The sequence below is a fragment of the Globicephala melas genome, chromosome 10 (assembly GCF_963455315.2).
Source record: "Globicephala melas chromosome 10, mGloMel1.2, whole genome shotgun sequence".
NCBI lineage: Eukaryota > Metazoa > Chordata > Mammalia > Artiodactyla > Delphinidae > Globicephala > Globicephala melas.
In genome coordinates this window covers 33,882,697-33,910,481 of record NC_083323.1, presented here as the reverse complement: position 1 = coordinate 33,910,481, position 27,785 = coordinate 33,882,697, and the positions used below count along the sequence as shown (strand labels likewise).

General features: G+C 36.4%; 1 protein-coding gene across 1 annotated transcript; it reads left to right on the top strand.

The window, feature by feature from the left end:
• Nucleotides 1-5,807: 5,807 nt before the first annotated feature.
• ALX1 (ALX homeobox 1) lies at nucleotides 5,808-26,945 on the top strand. Its single transcript, XM_060306892.1, has 4 exons — nucleotides 5,808-6,033; nucleotides 8,818-9,122; nucleotides 12,155-12,283; nucleotides 26,625-26,945. The coding sequence occupies exons 1-4, from the start codon at nucleotides 5,808-5,810 to the stop codon at nucleotides 26,943-26,945; spliced, it is 981 nt and encodes a 326-aa protein (XP_060162875.1).
• Nucleotides 26,946-27,785: the final 840 nt, after the last annotated feature.

Genomic DNA, 27,785 nt, shown 5'->3' with positions numbered 1-27,785 from the left:
GTAGGTGGGGGTCTAACAGGAGGAGAATCTGCTCCTCTCGGTTTGGATCTGCCTTGATTATGTCTATTGGCCCTACCCTGATCGGGTTTGTTTAATGACCATGGACTTTATACTTACATTGTATATAATTCCAGTCCAAAGGAGAAACATCCGTCCTGTCGTTTTTGCTTCCGTCTGTATTGAGATGTTAAGTCTTTCCCTGAGACGCGAAACCTCAACTCGTAAACGTGTTTGCACAGCATCTTTTTGAAAGTAAGTTCTGTCTTTAAGAGATAGCTAATAAATCAGCAGGAAAAATGTATCGAAAACATATTGGATAGAAGCTTAAACAATTCATATCTCAAATAAAACGGTGGAAGACATGTTATAGGTAAGCGATTAACAATATGCTAGTGAAATCTGGATTTATGAATTGAATACAGTTTAGCTCAATTATGCACTATACGAAAGTATATGTGTCATAAAAGAGATCTAACTTTAACTGTCTTTTTATTTTATTATATCTAGAACTTCCTGGAGCAATGACGACAGCCATAAAGAGAAATAAAGGTAATTATATTATTGCAGTTGAATTATGATTTTTTAATATTTGTAATAAAATACATTTCTCTACTAAATGTAAACAGTGGCATGTTAGATAAGTCACAGTATTTGCAAGTGGGGAAAATAGTCATTTTAGACTTTCACATTTAAATTAGATCCTTCAGGAGAGCAGAAATTAAATCCATTTCTCTCTTTAAGAAAAGGGCAACTCTGTAAGAGACTATTACTGAAACAAGTTGAAATTCAAAAACAAGCGTAGGTCTTCGAAAAAGCATGTGAATTTCTAAAATACCAGTATACGTACTATGATTGAAATCACAGGTAAATTTAATCCATTATATTTGAGAGCTTTGTTAACAGCACACTTGAAAGACTGACAGGACTGATTAAAATTCAGGCCATTGTTTTTTAAATTAAAATACAGAAGCTTCAAAAATATGACAAAGTTATATATTAGTCTATAGGTGTGTTTTCTGGAGTAGATGATGGAACAGATATTTTGAAGGAAAGCTGAAAGGTTTCTTTGTGTTTGTGTATATATATATGTACATATATATTTTTTATTTTGATGAAAACCTCTTGAGCTGCTTCGATGCAGACTATATTTCTGTATCTGTTATGTCTGTAGAGCTGTGGGAAGGGTGAAGATGAAGCCAGGGAAGGAAAGCAGCAGCGGAGCACACACAAAACATGAGGCCACCTGGCTTCTTGCCATCCTACATGACATTCAATTATTTTAGTACTTTTTCATGAGAGTTTTCTCTCCACCCAGCTTCCCCTCCCCTCTCCAGACTCCTGCTTTTCTACATTTGTCATAGTTCATCTAATTCAGCACGCATTTTTCCTAGCTTTACTTACTAGTATGCCTCAAACTCTTGCCAAAAAAAGAAAGGGCTAAGATGAAAATTCTTGCAATCCTATCTTGACATTCCCACTATTACTATATAAGTGTGACATTTCTTTCAAGAAGTTGAGAAAGGAACCAGAGTGGTGTACACATTGCCTCAACTGTTGCTTTGATGTATGTACTCAAAATATTTTTCATTTCCCAAAATATAGTCTCATGGGGGAGGGAGGCATCAAAAGCAACTTTCAGACCATGAGAATTTTTTTTAATGTAAAATAAGTCAAACTGACAGCCAATCCCTTATCTGAACTTGACTTACCTGAAATTACCTTTGTATGTGGGGGGGGGGGAGAGGAGGAGTCAGTCATTTCAGTGGGCTTTTAAACTAGTTTTAATTTAATTACTTTAATTCTAGGCTCTAAAGGGAACTAAATAAAGAAAACTTTAAACACATCCCAAATCACTGTGTTTGGCGAGCTGGCACCTAACAACAACAGCAGGAACAACCACAAACTGGTTGCAGGAATGTTAAATGTAACTTCAAATCAGAACATCAGAGTCACTTCACAAAACAGCCTTTCCGCTGTGTTAGCAACCCTGGTGCCAGAGAAATGAGAAAACAGTGTTGCAAAGAGGCTGAGACTTGAACCTGCAATAGGTCATGTTAACCCTCATCCTTTTGCTTCCTGGACTCTGCACATTCCTTCCTGACTCTGCCTCAATCCCATCAAGGAGATGTGAAGAAGCATCAGTAGCTGCACCCTGGGATCTGAAAGTGCCAGCATCCTAGAATGTCCTAAATTTTGTTAGGATTTAAAAGAAATTGATGGCTCCCCATCTCTGTCCCTCTCCTACCCCCACTCTCACCCCACTCCCACCACCTCCTGCAAGTGCTTTTTGCCAGGTAGATTTCTTCACTAACATGAAAGATGGGGAGCTGAATCCTGGATTTAGAACCCAGGTTCCAGGTATGGAAAGTGATGAAGAATTCTCTCGAAGGAGAAATAGAAAGGTGGAGGAAAGAAGGGAATGGTAGCCTGGGGGTGATGGACTGAGTGTGCTGAGATAAAATCCCAATTAGAACCTGGTTTAATAAACTGGGTCTCTCTGGCCAGCCATGGTTCCTCCAGGCACTGCACCCTGGGGCCCTAGCCATGCTGACCCTTTGGAACTGGGGAGGCTGGGATGAGGAATGTGGATTAGAAGCAGGTTTTTAAAGCCTGCTGAAGAGGAAAGAGCCATGTAGGCTCTGGATAGAGTAGCTGAAAGTATTTATCAAAGTGCTATGGTCAATTTCCAAGAAGGTTATCCTCAAAGCACCAGGCAGAAAATGCCCAGGTAAATCTCAGAGAGGGCAAGACACCCTCCAATCCAATCAGCCTCCAGTTTCTTCTCCCTTCTTGTGCCTTCCAGAAATCATTTAATTATTGTTGTTTTAATTAGTATTATTTTAAATTTATTATTTAAGGCTCCAATGGTTAGAGCTGTGACATTACCATAAACTCCATCTCAACCTCTCAGAATCCATTTAATGCAGCTCTTGGCAACCAGAGACCCAGCTTCTTGCCAAAAACTGCAGATTAAGCATTCGTTATGGGAGTTTGCCATTAGCTGTTCCCTATGTTTTGGGCACATGTGGTTACATGTCCCCAAACATACAGGACTCTGTGTAATAGATTTGCATTTCCAAGAGGCTCCAGGGATATTAAGTGGGGTTGGTGACACCTTGCACCCATCCCTCCAACCACTACCATCAGAAGTGGGGTTGAGGTGTGGGGTGGAAACGGGTTTACTAGGCAGCTGTGGACCCTGGCTCTTCTGTAGCTTCCTCTGCGAGCTGGACCTTTATTGGTTTACAAGTACTCTAGAGCTTGCATCATATGTCTTTCATTTAAGAGACACCGAATGTTTTTCAGGGAATTCAGGGCTCTTAAGACGCATATTTATAAACAAGCTGACAGAGCTCTACGAGGTAACTAAGTTCATAGCTAGGAGTTGTTTGTATATTTCCTCAAGTCAGCAAGGCGTTGTTCTTGCTGCTGTGAATTTTTGAAAAACCTATTAAACGACCATTTCTCTTATCCTCCCCGTGTCTATTAGAGAAAGGCAGGCTGTCAGAACATCTGAAGGTAAGGTACAGAAGGGGTTAGGAGAGAATCAAAAATTATCAACCCGGATAAGAGTGAGTGGATAACTCGACTTCCGACATTCCTGTAGGGATGGCCCAGGAACAGCTAGAAAGTGCTCAGGAAGCGCATAGCTTGCTCCTTCGCCTTAAGCATGGATAGGATGTACCAGAGCAACCTCTCGCCAGCTTTTCCTTGGCCTTCCTCCCGCGTACTCCACCCCCGCAGCACCCCACACCCCCCATCCGAGGATGCCAAGCTTGGAGTTCGCGAGCCTTGGTGCAGTCTGGAATTCTCCCTGAGCCCAGTCCCTGAAAGCTTTCCGCCCCTTTTGAGATTTAACAGTTAGTGTTTGGTGCCGGCTGCACGGCTCCGGAGATAGTAATAATACAGCTAAAGTTGTATCATTCAGGAATGGTGTCAACTCGCGAGAACCTGAGTGCGCGCTCAAGGCCGTGCAGAGCGCGGCGCCACGTGAATCGAGCTTGCGCCCCTGCTCGGGAGAAGCGTCTTGGGAGAATGGAGGCTGCTGCTCCGGGGCGCCTGATCGGGTCCCACCCGGCCGGATCTGGGTTTAGGACCGGCCCCGCTTCTTGGGCAGTGCTGAAGCGCCGCTCTGAGGGGCGCAGCGCTCCACAATTCTTCCCCGGCTGCGGCCCATGCTGGCCTCGAAGAGGGTCTCCCAGTGAGTCCTAGGACAGCCAACACCCCGAAGAAAGTGGAAATTCCCGAGCCCATCCGGAGGCTCGCCAGAATTGGGCTTGGCCTCGCCACCCCAGCGTCGGGGCTGCCCCGCGTGCCCAAGGCAGCGGGGTGACTGCCCGGCTGTCCTGGGGAGACGCGACGGGCGCTGCAAGGGCCTGTGTGAAAAAGGCCGTCGGGTAGAGGCCTCCCTTGGAGGGCGCAACCCGTAGTCCCCAACTTGTGGGAGTTTTCACCCTATTTGCCAGTTTAAGAGGCCTGTTGCTAATGGCGGCCTTTCCTTGCCCAAGGCGCTGAACGCTCTTCCCTCCGACGCGGCGGGCTCCTCCGAAGCCAAAGGCAGTCCCGAAGCCTCACAGAGGGGCTTTCATCTCCGCAGTGCTGCCTGCCCTCAGGGAGCGGCCAGCTCCCTAGCCTCCCACCATCCCCTCGGGCTGGGACCGGGGTCCTGGCCCAGCTCCGCGCGCGCCCGTCGCTCCCCGAACGCGCTTTTCAAACTCGACCGCGACCATTTAAGAGTAAAATAATAATCTTTTGAAAACCACCCTGAAGGCCTTCCTCGTACTTAAACCCCTTTGTGTAACGAACCTCTCTCTGGCCTATACTAGGGGCCCTTAGGAGGTACTTTTCCTATCGGGGTTTCTTAAAATAATCTGGATCTAATGATAAAATCGTGGACCAAGGGGAGGGGTGGAAGAAGGGTGGGGAAATCAGGTTGGTATCGGTATAATGTTTTCAGTGCCTCTTGCTCGGCTTTCCTCTCCCATTGCCACCACATCCATACGCCACCGCATTCCAGAAAGAAAGAAAAGGCCACGAGTTCGTGAGCGCCGAGAGCCCCGGACGCCGAGCTCCTCGGGATTGGAAGGAGAAGCGGCCCCTCTACCACGGCCATCCCAGTTAATAGCTGCCAACGTACCCGGCTTCTTGGGCTTCGGATCAATGTGGATCTTCCACATAAACGATTTACGGATGAAGTAAAAGCCCTTTAGAGCAGTACTTCCTTTCAAGTTCGTAAGACGCCTCTAAATCTTTCTGGTAGTGAGTGGCCGGCGTGGGGGTGGGGTGGGGACCGGGTGCCGGGCGGGCGGCCCGGGAGGGCGCAGAGAGCGGGGAGTGGAGGGTTAACTGCTTTGCGATCTCACCGAGCTCTTCCGAAATGCCAGTCCACTGTCACGACGGCAATGTTTCTGGGTGTCGTGGCCTCATCCCTGATGGCATTTGTCTGAAATGGAGCTGTCTAACCTAGGCCTGGACGCGCCCTTCCCGGGTAAGTGGGGGAAGATGGGGGTGGGGTGGGGGCGGAGGGGAGTCCGGGGTGGAGTTAGTCGCCTGCCTATTTTCATATTCATTAGAACTGGGAGGTTGCCCGAGGAGCCCAGCTGAGTTTCAAGATATAAAAGCAACTTCGGGTGCCCCCTTTCCAGCCGGGACGTCTTAAAGGGCTCGGAGCCGGGCAGCTCCCCGCGCCGCAGCGCCTGCTTCCCCTTCGCTCCTCTCTGGCCCTCCCTCCTCCCGCCCCCTCGCTCCCTCCCCCAGCGCGCTCCAGCCTCCGAGCTCCAGTAGCTCCGAGACAGCTTTCCAGGATTATGGAGTTTCTGAGCGAGAAGTTTGCCCTCAAGAGCCCACCGAGTAAAAACAGTAACTTTTACATGGGCGCAGGAGGCGCGTTGGAGCACGTTATGGAGACGCTGGACAATGAGTCCTTTTACAGCAAAGCGTCGGCGGGCAAATGCGTGCAGGCCTTCGGGCCCCTGCCCCGCGCCGAGCATCACGTGCGCCTGGAGAGGACCTCGCCCTGTCAGGACGGCAGCGGTGAGTCCACTGCTCCAGCCGGGGTCGCGGAAGCCCACCCGCAAATCCGGAGTGCGGGGAGTGGTCGGGGCAGGGAGGGAGGAAAGGAAGGAAGAAGGAAGGAAAAAAGGAAGGAAGGAAGGAAGGGAGGGAGGGAGGGGGAGCGAGAGAGCTGGAGGGCGGAGGAAGGCAGTGGAACGCTGCTTATTTTAGGAAGCGGAGTTTTGGTTGCTGCAGAGCCAAGGAAGGAACCCGCACCCGGTTACTTCCGCGCGGTTCTCCTTTCGCTGTCCTCCACGGGTCCTGGAGTCCCTCTATCCAGGACCCCCCTGTAAACTGATAGGGCGCTAAATAGAGCGTAATTGAGTCAAGACAGCGCGCTTCCTCTGCGAGCCCGCCGAGCTGCCCAGGCAGGAGGAGCTGAAATCCATCACAGCTCGTTAGAGGACGTCACTACCGTCACGAATAAGAAAACTTAGGTGAAAAATGCTTTTTACTTTTCAAGACGCAACGATATTTTTCTTTGTGAAGTTAGAGGGTTACTAGATTAGCTTGTGGGGATCTGTGATTTCTACTTCTTTGGGTTTGCGATACAACAACATACATTTTTGTTAAACGCCAAATCACTTGAAATAGCTTCGGGCAAAGAATCTTCAATATAATCACTCACTCCCGAATTCTGCGTTGTCTATTTTTCTGACTCCACGTAGAAGTCACCTCAGAAGACTTTCGGAATGCTTCTGGATGAAATCTTTAACTTTGGATGGCCAAGTATCTCAAAGTCAAAATGTTATCAAAACAAACCATCTATCTTTTCTATCTTGTAACCCAATACAAACGTATTTTTTTTAGATCGCGACAGCTAAAGCAAGTTTACAATTCCAAGAGGACTTTTCCTTATCATTGTATATATTCCACAGTTAAGCTGTAAGGAGCGGGTTGTTTTAAAATAACAAACGAAATAAGTGTGAAATATTTACAGCAAGCCTGCCGCCCCCTATTCTAATGGTAGTTCAAAATCTGGCAAGGCACCGGCTCATAGAAGCTCCTTTTCTAAATACCTAGTACGCAATAAGCTTAAAAAACGACCTCGTATATTTTACTTATTTTGTTCAACGTTGCAAGTAACTTTTGACTTGCAAGGTTAAATAAAAAATAAAGGCGCAAACAATAGAGTAAATCAGTTAAATCTCAGTCATTTATTTAGGAAGACGCAAAAACAATTTATTTTAATACACTGAAGTTTTGGCTTTCTGGCTGTATTTCACATTGTAATATTTTTATTTTGAAATTTATAGAGGTATACATAAAGTTATTTCTATGGACAGGATTTTTTAAAAAATGGTTCTGAAATGTCCTCTGTTGACAGCTGGATCCGACTCAATCATAATTTTTATTTAAATTGTCGGGATTCCAAAAATAAGAAGAGAAATAGGTGATTTTTGATACTTTATCAAGTTTTTAAAGAACATCATACTATTAGGAGGGATTTTAATAGGAAAGTATTAAGTAAGATAAATGTAGGCAACAAGCAGTCCGCTAAATTTAGGAAGTCTTTCTCCTGAGATGCCCTTACCCTCACGCCTGCTTCCCCTCCCCCATCCCTAATTACCGCAGTTCCCCATTTAACTCTGCCCGCGGAGACAAAACCGTATTGTTTGTTAATGTCCAGGCTCTTCTTTCTGTTTAGTTTTACCTCACATCTTTTTTTGCCTAAATACTCTTCCGTATTTAAGTTACCTAGGTACTAGAGTTCAATACATTTGTATGATGATTAAAGCAGTTGTAAAAATACATCATGAGAGAATTTTAAGATAGACAGAAACGAAAAAAGTATAACAATTCATTGGAAATCATTGTTGTGGCAGGACTGACTTAAAAAAATGCTTCCCGTGGCATTATGTGCCTCCATTACATTTGTGTGTGTGTGTGTGGCACCATATGATATATTTTCGTTTTATATCATACTGCCAAGCATGCACTCAAATCTGGAGGAAATCACTAAAATTAAAGCACCCCTAAACAGAATGCCAGATGACATCCTTTGTAATCTTTTAATAGATGTTTTAATTTCCGTGCTTTACTAGAGGGAAGAGTAAAGCTTTCTGTCTTAAAACATGTTTCATGAGTTAAGCATAAATTTGACAAATTTAGAAAGAACTGCTAATGAGTTTTTAAGCTAAAGAAGTCTACCTAAATCTTATTATTTTCTGTAGGAAACACACACAGAAACTGATGGAAAATTCATTTTTTAACTTAGTAGGTCGCTTTTTGAAATAAAAAATGTAAATGCAGACATGATATACAGTTGAAATATTGGAAATACAGTAGGAAACAATACCATATCTTTATAGTCCATAGGTTTTGTGTGGAGGAGAAACATAACTTTTGAAAAGAGTTTGGATTTTGGTTTACGGGTAGTATTTAAAATTGAAATATCCTTTTTGAGCCATGTAAGTAGCTTACTTTTGTCTGCTGTGAATAAATAAGACATATTAAATTTGGCTCACTTAGATTTTTTTGAACTAGAGCGTCTTTTAATTTGATTATAAATTATGTGCATAAACATTACATTAATCCTGGAAAATAGAACTGTGTGTTTTGACAAATTATATGAGTTCCATGTACACATTTTTAGATGATTCTAAACCTGCCCGAAGTGAATTAATAATGTGATGATCAAATTAATACTGGCACAATAAATCATAATGGACCGCTTGCCTGATGCTCTAAATTACTTCAACTTAAGTCCTTCATCCATGTTTTGCAATCCTGAGAACTGTTGTTTTCCCCCTTTGGGTACAGTGAACTATGGGATCACTAAAGTAGAAGGACAGCCTCTTCACACCGAACTAAATAGAGCTATGGACAACTGTAACAGTCTCCGGATGTCTCCCGTGAAAGGGATGCCAGAGAAGGGAGAACTGGATGAACTTGGGGATAAATGTGACAGCAACGTATCCAGCAGTAAGAAACGGAGACACAGAACCACCTTTACCAGCTTGCAGCTGGAGGAGCTGGAAAAGGTCTTTCAGAAAACCCATTACCCGGATGTATACGTCAGAGAACAGCTTGCTCTGAGGACTGAGCTGACTGAGGCCAGGGTCCAGGTAGGAGCCAAATGAAGGCTTGCGTGTGTGTGTGTGTGTGTGTGTGTGTGTGTGTTTGGAAGGCGGAGTTGGAGGGGGGATAGGGTTTGATCCATAGTTGTGTTTTACTACAAAGGAAGAAACCGATTCTCCTACTGAAGATGTAGAACGGTGTAGTATGTAAGTGTAGCATGTAAGTCTACTAAAGTTACTTTTTACTTGCAAAGGATTTGACAGCTCGCACACAAGTATAAAAGAAAAGAACACTTGAATTATTACATAGGCATAAAAAGTAATGATTATTTTAAAAGAACAGAATATGAACAAATTTCTGATTTCAAAAAGTGATTTTTAAAGGACAAAAAACTAGTCATAGCTATTCAATCTAGTAATCCATGTATTTTATTTTTCTATTTTATCAGCCGTTGAAGTTCTTTTGAGGTTAGATACCCTATATTGGTAACTTCTTTGTATAGTGGTCCATACGTCTATAATTTTACTGAGGTTGGGGTTATAATAAAACAAGGAAAAATGAAGCAGTCTCACAAACTCCCAGTTGTTATGTATACCATAAACTATTTTCACTATACATAATTAAAGAAAGATCATATAGTTCATCTACAATTTTCTCGCCCCAGGAATTGCCAGTACATGCCCTTCCATTATAATTTTAAAAATCTAGATAATTTATATGATTTTTGCAGAGGCAATAGGAATAATAATCTTAAAGTAATTTTTAAATATATAAATTCAGTTAAATTATATCTATATGTTATATTCAAATTATAAAATTGGATGATTCAATATACTAAATTTCTTAATAATTTGAAAAAAATTTTAAAATACTGGGTAAAATTCTACCTCCTAAGTGTATTTTATTTTTACTAGCCTTGATATTTGAAACTATATTTTATTAGTTCCTAAGTAACAATAATTCAGGAGAATAACCTTTTTCTTTGTGTGTGTTTTTACTACTCCAAATAAAATAATTTGAATTTTGAAATTCCCATAAACCACTAGAATAGAGAAATAAATAAAAAATTTTTTCTGAGTGGAGTAATAGTATTCCTCCTGAAGATTGAGCCATTGTAAGGCCCTTATACATCAGTAAAGACAACATCTGGTGGTGCAGGAATACCAAGCAGCAGATTTTTGCTTTAGTTTGCGGAGACAAATGGTTACTTTACCTTAGTTCAGGAAGTAAATGTATAGAAAGTCAACGCTAAGGAAGAATTTTAGAACTGTCAAGTGTTAACACAAGCCCCCCACATGTGTGTTTTTTGGTCTTGTGTTCATATATGTAAATTAGTTATACTTGTAACCATAGAAAAATGTGTTTACACACACACAGTGATCAGCTGTGCACAAAGCATGTTTTCCCCTTATCATTTCAGCAAGTTCTGATTAATTTTTGTCTAAGAACATGCATAGAGAGCCAGCCTGAACCTAATTTACTCAGATGGTTCTCTTTTCTGCTTTTCACATCAGAGTGGTAATTGGCACCCATTTTAAGGAGACTGTCAAGGTCTTTTTCTCAGTAGAAAAGCCCTCATTACTAAATTCCCTCAGTATGCTCCTGCTGTGGAGAGAGCAAGAAAGTGTGTTCTGTTTTGCTTTGTTGTTGATGTTGTCTTAAGCCCTGAATATAGTGGATAATACACACTTCCCAGCAGTGTTCTAAGAAACCATCTGAACAGGTAGCTGTCTTTGCCTTCTTTTAATTGCTGAAAACTCTTCAAAGTGCCATCTTAAATTTACAATACATGCTTACGCACCAAACTGAGTATTAATATGTCTCCATAAGTGTGAAGGTAAAGATATAAAAGATTAGAATTGAATATGAAAAAGAGTAAAAATTTCAAATAAAGTTTAATGAAAGGCTTTTTACAATTTGCATTTTTATACTTCATTTCCAGCTTCTTTCCTAAGTATTTTATATTCTGAATATAGTTCTGTAAAGACTAAAGAGCTTCCTGAAAGCTGCTTATGTAAATTATACATATTGAATATCAAATTATACATATTGAATATAATTTTCTGTATAGAGAGCTGTATTAAAGAGAGCTTTAATACCTTAAAATATTAAAATGATGATTCTGGAAAGCTACAAGTGTGAATTAGTTAATATTTAACCCTCTGAGGGAGATAGGTGTTATAATGGATATTTCATCTATGCAATTAATTAGAGAGATTTGGAAGGCAGTTTAGTGACCCTGTAGAGGCCGTACTAACTCACAGGCTTTCTTGACAGTTGATTATACCTGCTCTGTTTCTTTTTTAATTTACATTACCCGTAAGTCTTTTAAATTGGATAAATGATTTTGAAGATTTTATGAGCATTTTCTATAAGAGAAAATAAGTAAGTGGTGTCATTTACATAATAAACAATTTGTATATTTTAAAACCATAGTTCAGCTTCAGATGATACCATTTTACCCAAAGTCTTTATCATAATCAATATAATATATAATCCTAATGGTTTTTGTTTCTAAATAATCATGATATTTCTGCTGATGCCATATGTTTTAGATATAATCTTTATGTTTACATTTTTCTAAGTTTTTCTAAGTCTGGGTACAACCCAGAAGAGCCAATTGTTTTGACAGACCCAGATATTAATTTGGTTATAGATTGGCTGGGTTAATGTTGTATACATAGCCCCAAACTAAAAAGTTATGAATGTCTTCCAGACTTGCAGCATTCTGTGAGAGAGGGATTATTATCTGTGATAATTTGAAGATACAAGGAATCTTCACGGTCATATAATCTAATTCTTTTTTATTTTCTGTAAATGAAAAAACAGAGGCTCAGATGTATTAAATAAATTTTTGAAAATGTCTTGTCTCTTTGTATTAAATTATATTGCCTCATGGACATGGCACTTGTCAGGGTAAAACAGAAAGTAAAATTTGTGGATCCTTTTCTAATATAAAAAAATTCCCTTTTTAGTAATTATGTTGACCTGGTTTACCTTTCTAATTTGAAGTCTTTGAACATCATATTTGCATTATCAACTATTCCTTGCCTAAAATTCTACTTTTTTAAAAAATTAGGTTTGGTTTCAAAATCGAAGGGCCAAGTGGAGAAAAAGAGAACGTTATGGCCAAATCCAGCAAGCTAAAAGCCACTTTGCTGCCACCTATGACATATCAGTTTTGCCAAGGACTGACAGCTATCCACAGGTATGGTAAACTGCACAGAACACTGAGAGGCATAGGTGTGGTTTGTATATTCTTAAAAGGGCTAGTATAAGCTTTATTATATCTAATAGCCAAGAATGAAAATTTTAATCTCCAAAAGAATTTTTCCATGTTTGTTAGATTTTTATTTTACTAAAATATTTATTTATTTATTTTAATTTATTTTTCTAGAACCATTCATTTAAAAATATTTCAGGGTCTCTTCTTTGGTATACATTGAAACAACTTAAGTAGCATCATTCAGTAGTATGTCTTTTAATTTCTCTACTCACTCCCTTTGTTAACTTTTAAAATACATAAAGCATTGCTTGGCATGCTATCTCTGTGGCTGTTGTTTTATGAACCATACCATAACCTGGTGTCACATGTGGCCTGTGACACCTTCAGTTTCACTGAAAACCATCTTTTTTTCAGTTTTAAGTTCCACTTAAAACTATGTTGTCTTTTCAGCTTTGAATTTGCTCATTGTTTCGAGGAAACATTTAGTCCTTTGTGACATAAAACATATATAGAATTAGTACTGGACATAATTTTTTGAATGTATCATGTTAAGAAAGACTTCTTTTATAATGGGAGCTCTCATCTCATTTCAAAGAATATTTAGAAATTCTGTTTCCTATAATTTTTCCTTTTAATTTAGAGAGGGTTTTTTTTCATACTTTGTAATTCACATAAATAAATTTTGTCTTTCTAATTGGGTATTACTTTTTCCTAATACTGAATTATAATATTCAAAATTGTATTTGATACATGATAAAGGACATGTGTATCATAAGGAACTTTTAAACCATCTGTTATTTCATTCCTGATTGTTTAATGATATGCGTTGTAACAGACTACTTTGAAAACAAATATGTAACATATATGCTGGTAGAATACCTTGATAGTCCAGTAAACAAATCATCTCAGCCCCAAACTTAAGGGTATTCGTTTTCTTTAACTGTAAATTCATACCCTGTGAGCATGAATTCAGTCCTTTAATTTCATGCTATCTTTTTGTTCTTGTGCTTTTCATGATTTTTTAAAACCCTATTTTGAGAACTTCATTCCTCCAGATAAATCCACCAAATTTATTAATGTAATATTATATGCAAACAAGAGCCTTAGAGATCACCTAGTTCAATTCCTTCATTTTAGAAGTCAGGAAACCAGACCCAGATGAGGTAAAAAAAATTGGTCTGTGATCACACAAATGGTTCCTTAGTCTATAAAAGACTGTTACAGCTAAGCCTTGCCACTGCAGTTTGCCAGAAGACCAACATTATGGGTACCTTTTGAATAAATGCCCATACCTACCTTAAGAAGAATCTTGTTTCTTTCACTTTAAAAATTTTATCTTAAAGTAGCTCCTTTGTATTTTCTCCTATTTTAAAAGCATGTATATACTCCTGGTTACTTAACATCACAGGGCTAATGAAATTTTATTCACCAAATATTTTGAGTGTCCTAGTTGAGTTCTAAACAAAGTGCTGTGAGGATGTTTGTCCTCTAGGCTGTAAGTGCCGTGAGATCAGGCACTGCTATTTTCCTAGCTGTTAACACGACTGTAGCCCTTACTGTCAGGCACTGTTCTAACTAGGTTCCATATATTAACTCATTTAATCCTTACCACAACCTTATGTAGTAGGTGTTGTTGATTATTCCCATTTTTCTTATGAGGAAACTGAGGCACAGAGAGGTGAGGTATTTACTCACTTTCATTAGTGAGTAGTGAACCCAGATTTGAGCAGAGCCAGTCTAGTTCTCAAGGGCAAGATCCTAATTCCCACAATAGACTGTCTCTCCCAGGGAATATGTTTGAATGATTGAATGATGAACTAATACCAAAGGAGCTTAAGTTGCATTATTCAAATTGCAGTTTAGTTCAGGGGAGCAGAGAATGTTCTCACAACCAGTGAAATAACAATTAAAAAAATAACGGAGATGGCATATACTGCATATAATTTTGAACTACTTGACTGTTGGTGACTTTAGAACTAATAAAGTCACAAATTATGAACTCTTTTCAAATGGACTTTAAACAGTCTTACTGATATGTCCCACAACACTTGACTGTGATGTGTCTTTTTTTCACCTTATTATTTCAATATTCATTCCTTTCCTTGTTACCATTTCTATTTGCCACTTTTCTGCTCCTTGCTTTTGGTTGCCTTATCTCTAACCCCCCTTTCTTCTTTAGTGTATCATAAAACATGTAGAATAGTGCCTGGACCAATTAAGCTCTATACAAAAGCTTAATATAACAATATAACTAGTCACCCTTTTTTCCTAAAATTATCTTGCTACTATGTTATTGTGCCTCATAGCTTGTGACATTAACGATTAGCAGAATGAGGTCACCTAGTAGCTCAGGCAGGAAAGGAAATGGTAAAATCAAATTGTACATTTGATAGTCTTTTTCACTCCAACAAAGGATAAATTAAAAAAAAAATTCCCCTCACAGATAACAGAATTTGCACTAATTCTTCTTGTGGCTTCTCCATAACTTATATACATTGGTTACACCACCTCATAATTTAAGTATGGGAATGCAGAGATCATATGTTGAAGTTATTTTGACAGTGCAATTCATTAACAATGATAAAAATCAGTACTGATGAGTCCACACTACTTTTCTGTATTGGTAAGTCATTTAATGTTTGGTTACCAAAAATTCTGAAATCAAGCATCTCCCACTCCCCACTGTAGGTATTGGATAAAGTCAGGGGAAAATTCCATTTTAACTTAAAAATATATGGTTGACATTTTTTAGTTTGTTTGAAAAAAAATAATTATGCAAAAATCATGTCTCTCAAGACTCAGCCTAAGGAAATTTTTTTTTTATTATGTGGCTTAAAAATAGAAGTTTATAATGGGAAAAATAGGAACTGAAATAGAGCCTAACCAACTCAATGCAGTAAGACACTGAATTTGGTTACTGTTACTAATTACAGAAAAAAAATTATTAATTACAAAATGTTGGAACTAGAAAATGTTGGCGGCAGGACAGAAATAAAGAATTAGCAATTTGGCAGGGAAACAAAAGCATACACAGAAATACATCAAAACCAGAAATGGTTTACAAAATGATCTCCTTAAGCCTGCTCATAAAAATAAGCCTGTGTATCATAATCTTACCTAGCATAAAGGTATATGTATATAACATATAATGTTTATTTGTGAATAGTAATTAATATTTTCTAAAATGTTCTAAATACTTTGTTTCCACTGGTCTTCATTACACTATAGTAACAACAGCTGTAACAGTAAAAATAGTAACTACCAGTTGAGGGCTTATTTTAAGCCAGGCTTCCTTCTTATAGCCATTAACTCATTGAATTTGAGCCCAAGTTTCTTGAGTTTAGGAGTCCCAGGCTTTTTATGCAACATTATGTTGGAGTCTCCCTAATCCAATACGGTGTTGAAATAGTTCAATTTTGACCCTAAAGCATCGCATTACTTTGGTAAGGAAAAATGCTTTCATTTTTTAAATTTGTAAAATAATAATATAAAACATTTTAAAAATGTAGATACTTCTTAGACTGTTTAAGATATTCTTTTTCTTAAACTTACTCATCATATGTGATAGCAAACAAACAAATAAGTGAGTGCTGTGATGTCAGTAGTAATGTACTCTAAAGGCAGTATATTTTGATGTAGTGAAAAGCTGTTAGTTTTTAAAGCTCTATTTTGGGTCACAATATCAGTTGCTATTTGTCAACACTGTATAGCTAAATTAAATTACTTGATATTCTCCAACACATGATATTTTAGAAAAGAGTCTCCTTGCTTGTGCTAAGTCTGTTTCCCTCTATCCTGAATTCCCTTCCCTTCACCTAAACCATATTTCTTCCATGAAGCCTCCTCTCAATTTTCCCTCAATCAGCGCATCACTTTCTCATTGACATTGTGGTGGATTGTGTAAAATGTCTCCCACACATTTAGAATGTAAAGTATTTAAAAGATGATTCAGTTCTTATTCACATTTGTATCACCACAGTATTAAGCAAATTATGTATACACTGAATAGATGTGAAAAAAAGTACTGGTTCACTTCACTGTTCAGGAGTACATTATAAAACAAAAACTAGTCTATTTTTAATAAAACAGATGGTTTCTGAATCTCTGATATTAACCAGCTCTGTGGTCTTAAGCAATTAACTTTTCCTCTTTGAAAAGAATAGACTAGAAAGATTTTGTAGACCCCTTGCAGCTTAATTTGTTTTTCTTGCAGAGTTGTTTGCATTTTATCAAACAAATATATGCCAGGTATTGTTTTAGGCACAGAGGTTATACAAATGATCCAGACAAAATCTCCTGCTTTGTGGACAGATTACAAACTAGATATTACAAATTCTGCAAACACTTCTTGATGCAAACTAGACCCAGAAAACCAAACCAATTAGAGACCTACATAATTTTGTCCTTGAGTTTAAGAAGCAAGCACATATCTATCAACATTAGATTCTAACTTGTTTCTAATTTATCAAAACCAAAGCATTTTTTTTTTTCCCGGTACGCGGGCCTCTCACTATTGTGGCCTCTCCCATTGCGGAGCACAGGCTCTGGACGCGCAGGCTCAGCTGCCATGGCTCACGGGCACAGCCGCTCTGCGGCATGTGGGATCTTCCCGGACCGGGGCACAAACCCGTGTCCCCTGCATCGGCAGGCGGACTTTCAACCACTGTGCCACCAGGGAAGCCCAAAACCAAAGCATTTTTAAAATAATTAATTTTAGTGAATAAAATATTTCTGTTAAGTTATAAACATTTTCTAGGAGATTATAGCAGCCTTCATTCTTAAAGAAGAGCTAATTTCATGCCATTAGGTTTAGTTTGGATTAAAAGTACACTAACTTTATCATTTACTAGCTGAGTAACTTTGGGTAAGTCTCCGGACTTCCTTGATCTTCAGAGTCTTTATTTGTAAGATTGAGGTATTGTTGGTGCTAGAGTTGGTGGTCTTAGTAGTGTAGATGATGATGATGATGATGGTGATGATGATGATGAGGATACTTTTTCTGTTACGGAGAGGATTAGAGTGATTTCTAAACAGTCATTGCAGCTAAATCCTGAGATTTGGGATGGGTCATGGATTCATGTATGACTGTAGGCTGCACAATTAGGGAGTTGTGGATTCAAATCCTGGCTCTGCCACTTAATAGATTTTTAGACCTTTGGCAAATAAATTAACCTCTAGGAACGTTTCTCTTCATTTATAAAATGGTGATACAAGTTCATATGTTATTCGTGAGGATTAAACAAAATAGTTTATGCAGAGTTCTTAGGATATTGCCTAGTACATAATGAGTGCTCAATAGTCATGGTTCTATGATAGCCATTAATCATTATTAATTTTTTTCTGCAATAGAGAGGTAGCTAAGTGGTTTGAATTTTCCCTTGTGTTGTAGCATTTAAGCTCATCCAATCTGTGAGTATATTTACTATTTGGGGATCTAGAGAAAGATCAAATTCAGTTAAATACACTTTCTTCTTTAAATTAGGATGAACAAATATGGTAGCTTTGGGAAAATTTGAGTATATTCTTAATCCACCAAAATTATTTTCTCATGAAGAAAAATTTTCATCAAAAATTTCAAAAAAAGCGTTGAAGATTTTCCCACCAAAATTTTCAATGAGGTTTTACTTAGTATATATTGAGAATCATAATTAAATCTATATATTCCAAATGCACTAAAAGACCCATGCAGTATTTTTGCTTTCTGTTGTTTAATTGATGACTTTATAAATATATGCCACTTGGAGTTTGAACATACCAAGAGTTGGATTCAAGTTATAGATAATTTGTAGTAACTGGAGTAATTTAAAAAAACAGATGAAAGCTGTATAATATTTCTAGTTTAACAAATGTACTTCAAACATTGTTATTATACAATAAAAGGAAATGTTAAAGTTTCTGTAAAATAGTGATTTGAAGATATTGTGCACCCTACTTTCTTCTCTCACAAGTATCTGTCCTAATCTTAATGTTTACCTTTGCTTAATCTAAATAAGGAATATGAAACTTGTTTTCTTTCACCACCGTGGTTTAGTGATTTAAAGGTATCTGGAGCAGGTTTGTTTTTTGTTTTTTTTCTGGAGCAGTTTTTACCTTTAGAAAAAGTATCACATTTTTATCACTATTATTTCTATTTTTCCCAAATATTTGAAGTAAACAAAGATCCCAAGGTCTTTAAAAAATGTTAATAATATAGCTATACTTGATGCATTGTGTAATGAACAGTCTCATAGCTGTCCAACAACCAATAAGATGGTCATATATTGTGATACAATAAAACTTCCCTCATGATGAATGGAGGGACAAAAATGTTAACAGCATCAGGTCAGCAGGTCATAGTGGTATTGTACAATTTCTCACTGATTATAAGCACAAATATTTAATATTATAGAAGGACATAATTTATTCAAATTAATATAATTTTTACAATGGATAAAGTTGCTAATTTAATTAAATATATGCATATATATTTTATATAAACACATATAAAGACTATTTCACATATATGTGTATGTTAAAACTAAGTTACGTGTAGTAGGAGGTAGATTTTGTTAGTATCAGGTAAAGGTGCAGCTAGACACAGACAGTGAATAATTCTTTTATTTTGTTGAAAGTACAGGTTCTTTAAAGAGGTAAAGAATATCCTCCAAAAAAAGTAAAGTGCATTCATGTTGTTGACTATAAAAGATTTATTTTTTTAATGTAATATTCAAATTTAATGTGACTTAAAGACTTTACATAGTCGTAATAACTTAGCTGTTTGTTTTTGTTTTTGTTTTGCTTTTAATAAGTGACCACTGTTAAAGCATTGTATTTAACTGAATTTGTCATACATATTTTATATTTTAAGAGGAAAGAATAAATCAATAAATTGAGTAGGTTACCAAAATAAGTAATAAATATGAAAATAAATTATTGAGAAGTGCCAATGTTGCTCATACATATGAAAACTACCTTATAGGAGAATAGAGAAGAACCAGGGGGGAAATTAAGCATCAAAGTCTGAGAAGTCTATGAGAACAGACTTGTGGATTAAAACCTACAGTTCAAACCATTATTGTTAGTGTGAACCTCAGGATATACTTTAATCCAGAATTTTATGTGTGCCATATTTATTAGGCCACATGTGTCTGTGGGTTTTCTTTTTTCTTTTAAATTATGGAGCGTTAAATAGGAAAAATTTTTTGTGCAAATGCACAGTTGAATTAAAAATCACAAAAATAAAATTCAAATTATAGTTAACACAAATACAAGATGAATATAATTGATAACTTTACTCGGGATTTTAAGAATAAATTCAAATCTCGTACATGACACCATGTGGGACTCTAAGATTAAAAATATACTGTGTAAATACTTCAAGTGTTTGCATATTTGATTTACATTTTAAGTTAATAATTCACAAAGAAAACTTAATTTATATTATAATTTTTGTTTCTTATAATTGTAAATTTTTAATAGATGAATTGTCATTAAAAATGAATCAGCAATAGTTACCATGCATGTATTAAAATACATGAAAAATAAGGTGACAAATAGTTGGAAAATACTTCATATGATAATTGTTGCTAGATAATTATTAAAAAAATAGCAAATGCTAGGTGCTTTGATTTTATTCTCTCCTTAAGTGAGTTGATTTGGAAAGTTTCATTTTAAGGCATGTAGGGTGAGATTTTCTATGAATCTTTTTTAAAAATGATCACAATTAATACAAAATTTGAGAACACATTCAACACTAAAGGAAACGAGAAATGTTCTTAATGCTTCCTCTGTCTTTGACTTGGAGCATATTTCAAATATTATTCGAATAATACAAAATTTAAATACCTTTATATGGTATCATTCTTAAAATTTTCAGACATTAACATTTCTCATGAGACTTAATGCTTTTAATTTTTGCACTAATGAGATATATACTTTTATTTTTTCTATATAGCAGTTTTCTTCTCAGTTCATTAATCTCATATGACTATTATATCTAACAGTGATTTTTTTTTTAACAGAAAAGGCATTCTTTCTTGTTTCAAATCCCTGTATACATTTCTAAGGTGAAATTTTATTTAAGAACTCAAAGTAGCAATGAATACTTAACATGTGGTCCTTTTCTGATGAATAAATAATTTCTAATCCCTTCAACTTAATAGTACCATGTGCTGAAAACATATATTTTTGGAATTTTTGAAATGTAAATTGATTCCCCCCAAATCTTAGTATTTGTATATTATCTTAAATTTTTTTCATTACAATTCCACTAATAAGAGGGCACTGATGAAAACATACCCTCATTTCTATCTCAGGTAGTACCTAAACTTGCTCAGATTGATCTTTTCACTGCGTAATTAATTCAAGTTGGGATTTTTTTTTTTTCCAGATGCACAAAGTCTCAGTGTGTGTTATTCACTGGTAGCAAATTCACTATTTAGAAAAACACTTATACCCCTTCTCCCTGCCAGCAGCTTACTGATGTAGTTACTAGAAAAGTTAATGGGACCCTAAGTTTAGACAACAGCTAAAAATATCTGCAAGTTACTAAGCATATGATTCTTTTAATATTTTATCCCTCTAAATTTTAAAGGAACAGATATGCTAATAAAGAATGTAATGGTCTCTTAAAAAATTGAACTGCTTTTGTAAACAGTGATGTTTTCATTTTTAAAAGAGACCATATAAGAAATCAGGTAAATTAAATTATATAGTGATAATGTGGTAATAAATCTATATAGTAAGTATTGAATAATATTCAGAGTAGTCAATAAATGTAAACATTCTGTCAAACAGGAAAAACCAAAGTCAACTTTCAGATTTTAATGCAAAGAAGCTATTGCTATAACATCATCACAAATACCTCTTTGTGAATCCCTGATCTCTGTCTTTTTATAGCAACCTTTTAACTCCCTCAGGGAAGTGTTGGGGCTGTGATGTGAGGGTAGTGTGAGGATAGGATAATATGTGTATCGTGATGTGTGTGTGTGTCTATGTATGTGTGTACATGTAGATGTTGGTGGCTGGTAGAAGCAGTGTATATGTAGAGGAGTAAGGTTAAATAAACTTGTTTTAGTAGAAAAATAGTTGGTTTTAGAGATGCTCTAAAATTAAGGAACAGTTATTACTCATATATGCTCACATTTTTCAGTATTTCTATTAAATCCAGATTAAATTCCATTGGCTAGTGTCTCAATAAATACCACTAACAGTAGGATATAGTGTATATAAATCAGGAAACTATTTGCTTTTTTTTACACATCATGCTACTTTACAACTAAGGGAAAGACTAATAAACTTACATTAAAAGGTTTTTTAAAAGTATGAAAAATTCCCCACTACAATAAAATCAGCAAATATATTAGAAATATACACCAAATTTAGCATACTAAAATTTTCTTTACAGTTTTGGTTATATAAAGAATATGTCTGTATCAAGTTTCCATGATGAAGGTAAATGAAATTTATAATTTCCTATCCATGATTTACCCTATTCAATTCATGACATATATAGATCCACAGTGAAGAACTCTTAATATATATGTGTATACTTATATATCACCCCTCTCCTTCCTAGCCATTGCTTTTAATTCCTTGAAAGGAAAGTGAATGTTAAATGAATTTGATTTGTTTGGAAAGAGACAAAAAAATCAACTTTCCTCCAAAATTCAAAGTTATGGAATAATTAAGTTTTTACGTGATTAGAAAAACATTAAGGGGCAAACGTTCAAAGTGGAGAGTTCTAAGTCAGCTGAACTTCCATTCATGCTAATGGGAAGTAGTTGGCTAAGTTCCCTGGACAGTGCTTTGAACATACCATCAGAACTTTAAAAAATGCTGTGAACCGCATTAAAACATTGAATATTTTTAGATTATCCACTCCTTTTAAACACAAAGAAGAAAAAATGGAAAGGCAAGCAGTCTTTTATTCTCATTTTTCTTTTCTTTTTTTTTTTAAGCACACGTGAAAAAAGGATGTGGACATGATTCAGTAATGCTGTTCCTGGTTGTAAAGCCCTTGAATATTATACAGTTAGAAGCCTACAAAAAAATTATTTGGTGTCAGTGAACTAGTCTAAAACTAGTCTAAAAAAAAAGAAAAGTAGTGATCTTATTTAGAAAAAAGTGCATTCTTTCATTCCAAAATTTAACAGCAAATACAGTATTTTTAATAAGTCAGAGAGTAAGATTTTTGTATGACTTCTCTGTTGACAAATATATACGCAGTTTTAGACAATATGTGTTGATTCTAGCGCATCATTTTAAAATGATCACTTACAAGAATAGGATTTGTGGAGGGATGGAGGAGGCATAGAACGAGCCCACTTGGACAGCAGTAGATTTATTAAACCACAAGCTCAAACGACTTTGTTGTTCAATCAAATATCGCCTTCAAATATTAACAGAAGTAGATGATCTAGAACAAAGATGATACCTGCTGGGTTATCCCTACGGTGATCAGACGACATCTAGATTATTCTGTTGTCAGTGCTGGATGTTAATAAGGGTGAAGGGTGTTGACAACCTCTAGCATATCCAGAGGAACGTGACTGGAATGATACAGTCTGGAAATCATGTCATATGAGGAATCCTTAGAGGAAAGAGACTTGTGATTGTATAATAGTCACCTGATGATATTTGAAGGTTTTCCCATGTAAGAAGGATGCTACTTATTCTGTATCCTTTTAAGGGACAGACATAGAAGAGATAGATAGAGAAAGATAACAGTCACTTTTTTACAGAGCTCTCCAAAAGGGAATGGAATGTTTTTTAAACAGGGTGAGCTTCTTATCACAGGAATCGAACATAATTGAAAATGTACAAGGGTTTTTTGCATTTGGAAAGAAGCTGGACTTCAATAGCGTTTCCTAATCCTAGGTGATTTTAGGAATTGCTTGTGTGTATTACTATTGCCATTATTTTAGTACAAATCCCCTCGGCCACACCCCCTGCTTAATGAATCAGAATCTCCAGGAAGATGCATCTGTGGTGGATAGTAAGTGTTTAACAGAAAAAAAAAACCAAAAAGCTGCCTAGGGAAATATAGTCAACAGGGTCCAGCTTTGTAATTTTCATGATTTCTGTTAAGATTTTGTAGTATGGTGATTCTAGCATTCAAATCATGAAAAAAAATTCAGATATATTAGCATAAATTGTCCATAAAGCTTTGATTACATCTGCAAGATGGATCAGTCCAAATTTCATATTCTTAAGAGATTTTTCCATTATTTAATAAATGTATATAAAGGGTTTTTCATATGCTGTGTTAGGCCTGGGGATGAGAAAACGGTTGTGAGCGATCATTGGGAATTTTGCTTTCAGAAAGTGGAGTCTATGAACAACCAAAAACTTAGGGTTATTAATAAGTAAATAACAATTTCAACTCATAAGACTAGTTTTTATGTCATTGTAGCATTTATAAGATTTCTTGGGTTCAGATTTGACCTCTACCATTGCAGTTATGCCATCTTGGGTGAGATTCTTAAACTCTTTGTTCTATAGTTGTACCTTTTACGAAATGGGGATAGTAAAAGCACATACCTTTTCCGATGTCAAAACGATTAGAAGTCTTCATCATGCTTTTAACATAATGCTTGACACATGCTAATTAATTGATAACTGTTAGCTATCATGAGCGTGATCTTGATCGTCATCATCAGATGTTTTAAACATCCAGAGGGAATGCTTCAGAGGAAGCAAAACCTCAGTTCACTGGGGATATTATTTTTTATGATTTGCATCTAACTTTAATATAGAAACCAACTAGATCCCCAAAGTCTAATGAAAACATGCCAGAAATTTGAAAATCAAAGAAAGGCTGGGAAGAGAGGGGTGATAGAGATCATGGAAACAGGGCATAGCAGTAAAAGCATGTGACAGCATCACTACCCATGAGAATATTTGGGTATCCCCTCAAGTCCAACTGAAGTATTGCTGTTTGTAAATTGCTTTATTAATCTGTTCTGTTCCGAAGACATTTCTATATGTTGTATTTCATGAAAAGTAACTCATTTAACTTGCTTGATCATGTTCAGGTAAGAAGTTTTGATCAAAATAACAATATTTGCTCATGTCGTGGAAAGTGGAGAATTTCTTTTCATTTTATACATAGATTACTGTTAATTCTTTCAGGGGAAAAATATTTTAAATTTAAATTCATAGATTTCCTTCCTTGCTTTTACTCTCCTTATTTTTTCTTTTTGACTGAGTTGTTAAATATATTTCTATGCATTTGGAATACAAGTAGATGATTTTAATAATAAATTCTAGCAACACTGTGTATAAGTTGAGGGATCCTTTAACAAACATGAAATGTAAATAATCTTTCTCCACCACTATCTTGCCTTGCATTTATTTTTTCAAAAGTAAGCAAGCAAGTTCACTTTCATTTCCTGAAAGCCCTTTTGTCAGACATATGACTGTGGTTTTTGCAGTGTAGCACAATGTTTGATTGAATGTCAGAGGAAAATCACCCAGATCAAGTTAGAAGAGCTAGTTTGACAGACTAATGACATTAACAGCCCCTCCTGTTGGTTTGAGATACATAACTCAGCAGTCACTGGCACCAATCATCATACTTTGGCTAAAGTGGGAGACATATACTAGAATGAGCCAAAATTAAAACAGCATAGCCCATGACGATTTAAGGATTGATAATGTATGCAAATCGTGATGGACAGCTAGCTAGATAGCTAGCTAGATGTCTATAGGTATCTCTCACAGATTTGACATATTTAAAGCAGCTTAGAAAATATTTCTATAAAGAACTATTAAACAATACTAAAATGAGCATCTTGCCAATCACTGAAGCACCACCTAAGGGATAATATTTGCTGTTCAGTTTAGAACTGGTTGTGATCCTTTCTAAGTGACAGAGTAACATCTCTACAGTGTAATCTAGAAATTTCTAAAACATATTTTTGGCTATTAATTGAAAATAAGTTGTCTTAAAAAATATGGCTTCAGCCTGGGTGTTGTAAGACTATAGCAGAGGCTATATGTAGCAGACTGAAATTTCTATGTAAAAATAAATATGAGAAAACAGTTCTTGTATATGTGTGGAAATAATTGATGATTCCATTCTAATTATGATTTTAAAAGAGAAAAGAAAGTCAGATGGGATAAACATATATATTGTTGTTGTGTTCTAGTCTAAATCTATTGTAATAATACTGTATAAGGCATATAATTTTTAAATTTCGTTTTCTAAGGCTGCATCTCTCTGCCATGCTATACCAAGCAACGTTTTCCTTTTTTCCCAGCTCCTGCCGTTTATCAGGATTTTCTCTGTGCTTCTCAGTCATGCATGTGATCACTTTTTTTTTGCCCTTCTTTAAATAGCTAGTTTAATATACCTCCTATTTAAAATTCATAGTATACAAATTCTACTTAATGTTTCTTTTACATGCTAGTAACTTTAGAGAAATTTGTATTTGCTGATAATATTGCACTGAAATGTTTCCTGTAGAGATTTAATGAGATGAGTTGTGAATTTCTTGGGCACAAATGATAACCCAGTTTTCAATCTTATATAAGATGTTATCTAGTACTTTATTTATATTTATATGATATTTTTGCTAATACTTGCATATTTTTCTCAATTGTGCTTTCATTATTGGGTAATAGTCAAGTTTTAGAATTCTAAATCTGTTCTACATGTCATACTTCTGCTGCAACCTCACTATATCATATATAAATCATAGAATAAATGTTTAAAATATGTGTATAATTGTCCTTTTCACAGAGCTATGTATTCAAGACTATAGGATATGAAAAACAATGAAACAGTGAACATTTTCCAAAATGAGTTTGATCAAAAATATCTCTGAAGAACAAACAGCCTCGTATCAGCATTGGTTTCCAGCACAAACTACCACATCAAGAGTCCAGATGTGGAATTTAAAAAAACAAACGCAATTGTGTAATTTTGTTTAGAAAGATGAAAACTATATTTAAACTTAAAACCATGTTCTTAACCACTTTTCTAAGCACATGAATTGGTCAGGAATCATGACTAAATCTTCCAGATTTCATTTTAAAAATCATGACTATAAAAAGAATACTCGAGATTGACATGTTTTGAGAGTATTTTATGTGGTCAAATATGTGGGTTTTGGTGATCCATTCCAGTATAACAAACTAGAAGAATCTTTCAAATAACTATTTTTCAGTAATTGCTTGATGTACTCAGAATGAAATTACAGACCACCCAACAGGAGCAAACAACTGAACAACTAACAAAAAAATGAACAACTAACAAAACTTCGTAAATACAGTTTCACAAAAGTAAGGGAACAAAAGTGAGAACGTGTAAATGTAATATTTGTTGTTTTATATATTCCAGATTCAGAACAATCTGTGGGCAGGAAATGCAAGTGGTGGTTCTGTGGTCACTTCATGCATGTTGCCACGTGACACTTCCTCCTGTATGACACCTTACTCTCACTCGCCTCGGACAGATTCCAGTTACACAGGGTTTTCAAACCACCAGAACCAGTTCAGCCATGTGCCCCTCAACAATTTTTTCACTGACTCTCTTCTTACCGGGGCTACCAATGGACATGCATTTGAAACAAAGCCAGAGTTTGAAAGGAGGTCCTCCAGTATCGCAGTTCTTCGAATGAAAGCCAAGGAGCACACTGCCAATATTTCATGGGCCATGTAACATACAGTACTCTTTTCTTTTTCTCTTAATGGCAAAGTAAAACATTCTTATTTCTCATATTTAAAGGATACCACAATAAGCTGCTGTGTGTGGAATTGCTAAAGGTCAAGATATACAGTGAGACCAGCTTAAATGAATAGTTGTTATTATTTAACATTAAAATCTAAGAATGAACCTCTGAAAAGACTAAATAGGTTTACCATGCACCCGTCTCCACAAACTCTGTTTTAGTAGTAAGATTTTTTTTCTATTGTACGAGTCAATGAAATATGATCATGCAGCTTCTGAAAAGAATAAATGTATTAAACAAATTCCTCTGTTATAGATTGATTTATGTTAGTTCTGTATAACAAGAAATCTCTTGTAAAATAATACCTGAAAAAGGAGGAAATGCACTGGGGAAAATGTCAAGATACCAAAGCTGTCAGGTAAATATTGAAGCAGGGTGTTTGGGGGAGTTAACTGGCGTTTCTCCCTCTCTGGCTCCAAGACACAATGGGCATATCCTCTGTTGCTGAGAATTTATCTACAGGCCTTGAAGATTTTTTTACCTCTACATGTTTTGGTGAATTTCCACTCCGTGAAAAAAGGACTCTTCGGAAATGACCAGCATTTGCATGAAATATTCGGGCATCGTTTCCTGAAACCATGTGGCTAAAGGTGATAACTGAAATATCCTGGTGTGATTTAAAATACAGTCACAAGAACAGTTTGTATAAATGCCATCTTTTTAATGAAAAAGCCAGCACGGACTCAGCAATTAATTATCACACACAAGAGAAAAAGAAAGTTACAAAACCCGCTGTTGCTTTCAAACTAAAATTGTCAATTAAACTGTAC